Raw genomic sequence first — 9,987 nt, 5'->3', positions numbered from 1 at the left:
TTTTTTTACGGAACTTTTTTTTTAAAAAATGAAATAGTAACAAATGGTGTGCTATTATTGTAATATTTTATTCGGTATATTTTTTAAATAAACGATGGAGAGATTAAATTGATATTTGAATTGTTGAAATAGAAAAAAAAGAATGTTGAAATTTAAAAAACAAAAAAAATGTAATATTAATATCATATAAGGATAAAGTCGGTATCCTTCTTAGGTGGTTACTATCATGTCCTCACTTTTAATAAAATAAAATAGATGACGACTTATTTTTACTCATTGGATTTGGAATATTGAAGAATATATAATTTCTATCGTATGTTTTTAATTAAAAGACACAAACATTTGTATAACAAAGAAGATAAATATCAAATTCATTAAAATAAAATGTATGTAAATAACACCATAAATGATTTTAAACTATTGGCCAACAATCGAGCTGTAATAGTAAACATTTAAGCCCATTTACATTATTCGCAATTAAATAAATTTTTTTTACCTAATTCAATACGGTCAGTTGATACGACATTTGACGCTGACCAATGACAGCTCCCCCCTTCACCCAATCATCATCACTTAAATCATACATACATTATATATAATAATTATTATGCATATGCAGCGTATGTCTATGCAATCTTTTTGTCATTATCGATAGACTGTGAAATTTGGTAAATTATTATTTAATTTTTGAAATAAAAAAAATAAAAATAAAAATGTGTTAAAATTTTAAAAACAAAAACAAAAGTGTGTAGGAAAAAGTTGATATCCTATTTAAGTAGTTACTATCATATGCTCAACTTTAATAAAATAATATATATATATATATATAAAACCTTTTTTTAAAATGCAATTTTTTATATAAAATTAAATAATAAATCAAAATAACAAAAGATTTACACCAAACCCACTTCAAATTCTAAGCATATCAACATTATACAATGTTAGTAGAGAAGATTTGAAATTCATTAAGGCAAATTCTTTCAGATAATTAAATGGATTTTCAAATCTATTGATCCAAACACATTTTATTCATCATTGAGGAGTTTAATCCCAAGGTGTAGCTAGACATATAGACCACACATAAAGCGATAGAATTTATTCCATGCAAGAGTGTTAAATATCTTTTTTTATGTGGGCCAACTGGTGGAACCACCTACAACTATTGGTTTGGCTACATGCGAGCCTTTGGATTAACAATGGGGTTAAGTATCGAATTGTAGCATAGAAGTAACCAAGTAAGAGTCTCTACAGATGGATGATGCAGTAGCAATGAAATACATTAAGCCGTCCTCAATAGTTTCCAGAAAATTATTCTGTAAGAAGTCTCGAAGCTACACCAATCAGTGTCGCAACTCACCAAAAACAAATGAATAATAAATCAGAGTACAGTGAGTGTAAAAGCCGGAGGTCTTATTGTTTAGTGGACAAAAATGGCAACCTTGTTATCAGGAGAGTACCTTCTTTACCTCTGCAGTGACCTCTTGAGGAGATTTTTCTGCGGGGAGATTTGCAACAATCCCTTTCTTGTTATAGTAGTCGATAACCTATGCATTTGAAAATCCAAAGCAGTTCAGAATGTGAGGCAAAGGTAGCTAGCTAAGGATCCTCAAATTTGAAAACAATCGATTCTACCAGACTTTAGTGGAGAAAAAATCCTATCTAGGTTGCTAAAAAAGGCGAAATCGTGGACAATAACTAAAGTATTGAGGTGATTAAATCAAATAAGCCTCCACCAAGAACTAGAAGGTGCACAAGTAAATTACGATTACAACTGACCAAGAGCCAAGTTTTACATATTCTTATATATAGGAGTTTCTTGATTTTGAATTTATTAACTAGCGCTCGTAGAGACGCAAAGCATGGTTAAGTGTGTGAATATCATAGAACCAAGAAACAAACCAAGATGTGTCTCTCACAGAAAAGAAAACCATTAAGGTATGACATACTAATTTTTTGTACATATTATTCAATATGTACCTTCAAGCTCTGTGACAGATGAATGACTTACACATTGAATTTCAACTTCAATTCATAATCTTAAAATGATTCAACAGATAAAACTGCAATCTATAGGCAATATTCCCCATTACACTGGACACAACCTTTAATACATTTGCTACTTGTATTGTTACTATTTTTTTTTATCAATCTCGCATGAAATTAACCAGATGCTTTAGCTTCTCTATCAAACCACTTTTCTTTTTCAAAAGATTTTTTTAGCATACACCACGCAACTATTAAAGCATGAAGCCAAAATAAGGTATAAAAGCATACAGCATTGAAACACTTCACATCTGCATGTCTGCAACATGAGATAAAAGCTTCAAGGATTGACATTGGAAGAGTGGAACAGGAAAAAGAAAAAATCAAATTAAATCATACCGGTTCAGTCTGCTTATGGAAAGCCTCAAGTCTTGACTTGAGCACAGCTGCAGTATCATCCTTACGTTGAATTAAAGGCTCTCCCGTTACCTTCGAAAATATTTTAAGAAATTACCTCTAGGCCTTGAAGAGAAATTCAATACACATAGTAACCAAGACAGTTCGGCTCCAAGAGAAGATAGCCATAGCTATAGATGGAAACCAAAGAAAGTTAGCAATGATAGACATAGAATAAACTTTTACATCATCAACACCAGCAACTTTAGGAGGTGCAAATTTCGTGTGGTATGAACGACCGCTAGAAGGATGGATCCAACGGCCAGTAATCCTCTCCTCCAAGATAGCATCATCAATTGCAAAGTTAAGAACTTTGTCAACCTTAGTTCCATGTTTCTCGAGCATCTCATCCAGCTGAATATAAGGAACACTAACTCATTTACAACTGTTGGACCAAGAAACACCATTCCAAGAAAAAAATAGTAAACCTTTTGTGCCTTGGACAGTTGTCCTTGGAAATCCATCAAGAATAAAGCCTTTATGACAGGATGGCTTCTTCAATGCATCATCGATAATCCCCACAACCAAATCATCGGAAACAAGTTCCCCCTAAGAACTCACAAACAAACAGATGCCTTTGGTATAAGTACTTATGCATCAAAGGTCTTAGCATATAAAGCAAGGAATGTACCTTGTCCATGGCCTCTTTAGCTTTAACCCCAAGCGGAGTCTTGGCAGCCACAGCAGCTCTCAGCATATCACCAGTGGCCAGATGGCATAAGCAATATTCATCCTTAATCATTGGTGACTGAGTACCTTTCCCCGATCCTGGTGGACCTGCAAAGTTCATATAAAAGGTAAAAGGCATTAGAATACTCATAAACAACTTCATCAAGCCTTACAGTTCTTGGAAACCATCTAAACAAGAGAATATTTCTTGAAAGATGAGGTTGAACCAGGGTTGCGTGCGAACCCAGCCGAGTCAAGCTCGAGAAACATCATACTCAAACTCAACTACGAAAAAATAAATTGTTAAGCTCTATTAAGTAAACAATTGCTCGAGCTCAACAAAATTTTTCCAACATCAACCTAGCTAGCAAGCTTCCTCACACATCACTCGCGCTTGACTGTAGATTCATGACCAAACCTTCTTAACTTTTACAAATTTATTTGTCGACATGCAATTATAAATATTTAAAGCAATACAGTTATTTAAAAAAAATTTGAATGAAATAATGATAAATTTATTTTTTAGCTCAAGTACTCCGTGACTATTCAAGCCTAAGACCTTAAACGATGTGACGCAATGACCTGTGAACAAAATATTGAAGATTAAAGGTCTTTCATCCTCAACGATTGGACACATTCAGGTTCCATGACAACAAATTTTAGGCAATTGCCAGAAATCCAAAAATGTAAAAAGATTATACTAAAAGTAGATCAACCAAATTAATGTCTTAAATTCATTGAATAAGTCATGGCTAGGCCCACTTATTTTAATTAAGTTGGCACATTTATGTTAGAACGGGTCTCAAGCCTGTTTACTTTTTATTAATTTTTCTACTATTTTCTAGACAAATTTCCGGGTTTCACTAAATAATTTTATCTTAAACCTGTTTTGTATTCTTAGCTAAGGGTTTTAATACATATACCATATGCAAACAATTATTTTATTGGATATCATTCATAACATCTACAAACACTATTGAGCTTCTCCAATTTGAGAGTTCTCTATTGTGTCCTTATTGAACAAAAAAAATTATCAAGGTTTGTTTTTAGTGCAATCAAGGTTCTACAATTCGCTAAGCTATAGTCAGGTGTCAGACCGGCACCTAGGCCGCCTAGACGGAGACTAGACGTCGCTAGGCGGATTCCATGGTATCAACATAACAAATCACATATTATAACTCCAACAAAATAACATCAAATTTAAAATGTGTTCAAAATTACACAACTAATAGAATATCACAAATATACTTCAGTTCTCCATAAGTTTGAACAACTTGTTTATCATCGGATACAAACTCGATAACATCATTGTAATCCTTTTTTTTCTTCTTCGGATGCAAAATCATCTCGTGGAGTTTTCTCATTCTAGATCGCAAACGAAGATGAAGTGTGGCGTGTCTGGGCAAGCCAACAAATTGCATTTTTTGTTGGACTTTGGTTGAAAGCCTATAATAAATTTACCTTTAATTTTTTTTTTAATTGGACTTTTAATCATAAACTTTTCAAACAAAACTCCCCCCAAAAAATGTTATTTTTCGGTGCGGTCGTCCGGCACCTAGAGCCGCCTAAGGCATCTAGGCATCCATGCCGCCTAGGTTGGCCGACTAGCACTTTTTCGGTGCGGTCGGCCGGCGCCTAGCGCCTAGGCGGCCACATTGGTCGAATTTTAGAACACTAACTGCAATCAACCCAAACTAGGCGTCCTTGCTGCCTAGGCTGTCTGATTGCCAATTTTATGGTGCGGCCGGCCAGCTAGTAGAGGCTAGGAGGTCGCCTGGTCCAAATTTTAGAACATTGACTGCAATCAACCCAAACTTATCATTTTCGGAATTTTGAAGGAGCGATGTTCAATAACCTAAAAAAAACCTCAGTGAAATTCGGTTTGCAATTCTTATATAATCGTTGGGTCAATTTCCCAAATAAAACCAAGATTTATCATTCATAATCATGGGTTGATATCGTGATGTTGGGTTAAATTACAGACATTCTAAGGAAATTGTTTTGAATTTTGATGCAGGACCTTTCAACATATTTCCGGATTACTCATCATTAAAGCTTGAGCTTGAGTCAAGCATTGGCCAAGGCCAATCTAATCACAAGGACATGCACCACTAGGTTGACAAGTTCTAAAAATTCACGTAGTTCGAGGATAGGTCGGTTTATTGGTGTATGCGTCATCCACAACAGGAGATTCTAAAACCTTAAATGATGCAGCAGAATTCTTATGCACAAAGACTAGCAAATACACACATAAACTGCAACTTCAAATTATGTGCAAATCCTGGTGAGAAAATTAAGTCCCACAGATCTGAGCTTTGGATACTTCATCAAGAAGTCACCTGCCACTCTAAAAAACCAGAACAAAAAACTAAACAAAAAATACTGTGATTCACATAGATCTATTCAGATTTCAACTTAAAATCCAAATTCGCCCATTATTCCAAGCAACCAAACCTAATAAATTAAAGGCTTTGTTAACTAGTCAATATACATCATTTGGTCTTGAAAAAATCGTCACGACCACTAAATTCAATACATTTACCAAAAAAACGTATCATGCACACAAACACACATGCATATACTGCAATTGATCAACATAGTTTCACAAGATAAACAATTTTCAAAGCATTATCTATCTTCCGAAAGTAAATCTAAGTTAAATTGTCGATAAAAAATTACAACTCCGGCGCGTCCCATCGATCATATAAACCCGATTCAATAACTGTAACCACGAAAACAGCTCGAATAACTAAAACCCATTAAATGAAAAAGAAAAAAAACTTCATAAAAAAATGAACGCACCAACGAGGATGAGGCGTTTATCGGGCTTGGAGGAGCACTTCATACGGCGGAGAAGCTCCGTCATGAGATCCACCGACGGCACATCTTCGAGATTGTCCATTCTGCTCTCCTCCCTTGCTGCGCACTGGTGGTGGGTGAGAAAATACGCAAAGAGCAACCTCTGAATGAAATCTTTGCTTGCGTTCTGACGGAGGTTTTGATGTTTGATAAAATGAGACGATTTTGCCCCTACTGATCATCAAATTGATTATGTGATTTCAATAATAAATGATTTGTTGAAAATAATATATTTAAATGTTGAAAAATAATATTTATAATGTGTGTATTGAATATTTGAATGTTGAATATTTGAATGTTGAAAATAAGAGTTTTAAATATTGAAAATTAGTGTGTGATGATGTAGGTAATGATGTATTTTTGGATTATTTGTAAAGAAATTCTATAAATAGCCTCACCATTTGTGAAAAATTCACAATTGAGTAGAGAGAAAAATATTATAAAGTGTGTAGTTTGGTAAATTTTGAGAATTTGAGATTTTTACTTTTTACCATAAATTTTTACTTTTCACAACACATTATCAGCACGAAACTCTAAAAGTCCTCCATACTTTTCCAAGCTCCAAACAGAAGAAAAAGGTAACAAAAGTAATAATATTTATTTTACTGTTATTTATTTATTGTGTATATATTTAATATATAATATAATGTTATTATTAGAAATAATAAAAATAAATTTTTCAAAAACTTGTTATAAATCCTGGGAGGATGTTAAGACGACATCCCACACTCCCGGTAAGGGATACGACAAGTATAAAAGCCTATAAGATTTTTAAACAAAATAACTTATGACACATCATTATAATAATGTGATATGATATACATAATTATTTAAACATGATTAATATTATATACACCATATTATTACCATAAAATTATACAAATACATACATTTATTTTTTTGTACACCAACGATCATAAACGGTAACAAAACGACTAGTTTTTGCCCTATAAATATGATCTCACAAACTCTTTCAATCACTCCAACTTTCTTCTATTCTCTAAAAATTATTCTTCATCAAATTTTTTGAAGAAAAAAGAAGATGACTTTCTCAAGGTTATTTTTAATTATTTTGGTTATCATACTCACGAGTCTTTTATTTATCGGAGAATATCATCCTCGTGTGTTTTCTTTATTTTTACAAATGCTTGTACTTGTTGTTTATCCATTACTTTGTATTGCAATATTCATTAACTAATAAAATGCATCATAATTTTTTTAGTACCACCATGTCAAATTTGACAAAGCTCGAATTTGTTGCGCTCGACATCACGGGAAAAAATTATATGCCATGGACTCTCGATGTAGAAATGCATCTTGAGTCATTGGGTCTAAGCGAGACCATTAAAGAAAATGGTATATCTTCATCACAAGAAAAAGCAAAAGCTATAATATTTTTGCGTCGACATCTCGATGAAGGTTTAAAATGTGAATATCTCAACGAAAAAGATCCAATGGCTCTGTGGAAAGGATTGAAAGAAAGATTTGAACATATAAGGGAAGTTATACTTCCGACCGCCCGTGATGAATGAAATATGTTAAGATTCCAAGATTTTAAGAAAGTCAGTGATTATAATTCAGCGATGTATCGAATAATCTCGCAGCTAAAATTTTGTGGACATGAGGTTACAGAATCGGAAATGCTTGAAAAAATATTTTCCACGTTTCACGCATCAAATATAACTTTACAGCATCAATATAGAGTGCGTGGATTTGCGAGATATTCTGAACTCATCGTCTGTCTTCTTGTGGCGGAAAAGAACAACGAGCTGCTAATGAGAAATCATCAGTCCCGGCCCACTGGATCAACAGCATTTCCAGAAGTAAATGCTGTAAGTAAAAATGAATTTAAACCTGGAAACCAAAATCAAATTCAAAGACAAGGTTTTGGTCGAGGTCGAGGTCGAGGTCGAGGTCGTGGACATGGACGTGGACGTGGAATTGGTCGTGGTCGTGGTCGAGGCCGTGATTTTGAAAACAATAGAGATAGTTATTTTTATAACTCATCTCAAAAGGGCGTCACGAACCATCCACAGAAAAGGCATCATGAGAACATGAGTGTTAATGAAAATCACTCGAAAAAATTTGAAAGTTCTTGTTTCAGATGCGGCACTTCAGGACATTGGTCTCGTATTTGTCGAGCCCCTGAGCACCTTTGCAAGCTCTATAAAGAATCGATAAAGGGGAAAGAAAAAGAGACCAACTTCACTGAACGCAGTGACCGTTTGAGTGATTCAACTCATTTTGATGCTGCTGATTTTATGAATGATTTCTCTGGAAATGATCAATATGTTGGTGGGATAGAAATGAACAATATCGATGCTACTGATTTTCTCAATGATTTCTCTGAGAATGAACAATATAATGGTAGAATATGATGAATGTACAATAATTTATTTTTTCATGTATTCATATAATAATGTTTTATTATACAATTATGATAGTTGTTATATTTACATATGTATTGTCAGTAATCTTATTTCATTGCATATTTTTTTTTAAGTTCAAATATGGAAAATGCTATGAGCAAAGCTGAAGTTTGCATACCCGATAGTGGTACAACGCACACTATCCTCCGAGATAAAAGATATTTCTTGGAACTAAAACCAACAAAAACAACGGTGAATACAATATCAGGTCCTGTAGACTTGATTGAAGGATGTGGTAAAGCACAATTTTTGTTACCTAATGGTACAAAATTTTTGATCAATGATGCTTTATATTCACCACAATCGAAAAGAAATTTGTTGAGTTTTAATGATATATATTCCCATGGGTATGATACTCAAACAATGAATGAAGGGAATGAGAAATATATGTGTCTTATCACATATAAATCAGGAAAGAAATATATGATTGAAAAACTATCAATGCTCCATACTGGATTGCATTATACACATATAAGTCCCATTGAATCAAACATGGTAGTAGATAATTCTTCAATATTAACCAATTGGCATGATCGATTAGAACATCCTGGTTCAACAATGATGCGAAGAATTATAGAAAATACACATGGTCATCCACTGAAAGACCAGAAGATCTTTCAGAATAATAAGTTTCAATTAAAGCATGTTCTCTTGGAAAACTTAATATAAGACCATCACCAGCCAAAATCCAAACTGAATCACCAATGTTTCTTGAACGTATTCAGGGTGATATTTGTGGACCAATCCATCCACCATGTGGACCATTCAGATACTTTATGGTATTGATTGATGCCTCCAGCAGATGGTCACATGTATGTTTATTGTCAACTCGAAATGTTGCATTTGCAAGATTACTTGCTCAAATAATAAAATTGAGGAATCAATTTCCCGATTATACAATCAAGAAAATTAGACTTGATAATGCTGGTGAATTTACTTCCCAAACTTTCAATGATTATTGTATGTCTATGGGAATCATTGTTGAGCATCATATTGCTCATGTACATACATAGAATGGATTGGCTGAATCATTGATTAAACGTCTGCAAATGATTGCTAGACCAATGATTATGAAAACAAAGCTCCCTATTTCTATATGAGGACTTGCAATTTTACATGCTGCTTCATTAATTCGCATCAGACCAAGTGCATATCATAAATACTCCCCATTGCAGCTTGCATTTGGTAAAGAACCAGACCTTTCTCATCTGAGAATTTTTGGATGTATGGTGTATGTGCCTATTGCACCACCGCAACGAAAGAAAATGGGACCTCAAAGAAAGGTTGGAATTTATATCGGTTTTGATAGTCCATCAATCATTCGATATCTTGAACCTCAGACAGGCGACGTGTTCACAACACGTTTTGCTGATTGTCATTTTAATGAGGAAATCTTCCCAATGTTAGGGAGAGAACAAAAACATACCGAAAAGAAAATTACATGGTATGTATCATCATTGTTACATCTGGATCCAAGAACAAAACAATGTGAAAAAGATGTACAGCAAATTGTACACTTGCAAAAAATAGCAAATCAAATACCAGATGCATTTGCAGACACAAAAGGGGTAACTAAATCATATATACATGC

The 9,987-nt window shown here is 33.8% G+C and overlaps 1 protein-coding gene across 1 annotated transcript; it reads right to left on the bottom strand.

Annotated features, from left to right (window-relative positions):
• Nucleotides 1-1,256: 1,256 nt before the first annotated feature.
• Nucleotides 1,257-6,137, bottom strand: LOC142529868 (adenylate kinase 4-like). Its single transcript, XM_075635551.1, has 6 exons — nt 5,911-6,137; nt 3,071-3,216; nt 2,868-2,988; nt 2,626-2,813; nt 2,383-2,472; nt 1,257-1,544 (listed from the first exon to the last, which is right to left on the bottom strand). Exons 1-6 carry the CDS (start codon nt 6,008-6,010, stop codon nt 1,446-1,448), a joined length of 744 nt encoding a protein of 247 aa, XP_075491666.1. The 5' UTR covers nt 6,011-6,137; the 3' UTR covers nt 1,257-1,445.
• Between the last annotated feature and the right edge of the window lie 3,850 nt (nt 6,138-9,987).

This window comes from Primulina tabacum, chromosome 16 (genome assembly GCF_025594145.1).
Source record: "Primulina tabacum isolate GXHZ01 chromosome 16, ASM2559414v2, whole genome shotgun sequence".
NCBI classification, from domain to species: domain Eukaryota; kingdom Viridiplantae; phylum Streptophyta; class Magnoliopsida; order Lamiales; family Gesneriaceae; genus Primulina; species Primulina tabacum.
The sequence above is the reverse complement of the archived record's forward strand: the minus strand, read 5'-3'. Positions and strand labels throughout refer to the sequence as shown.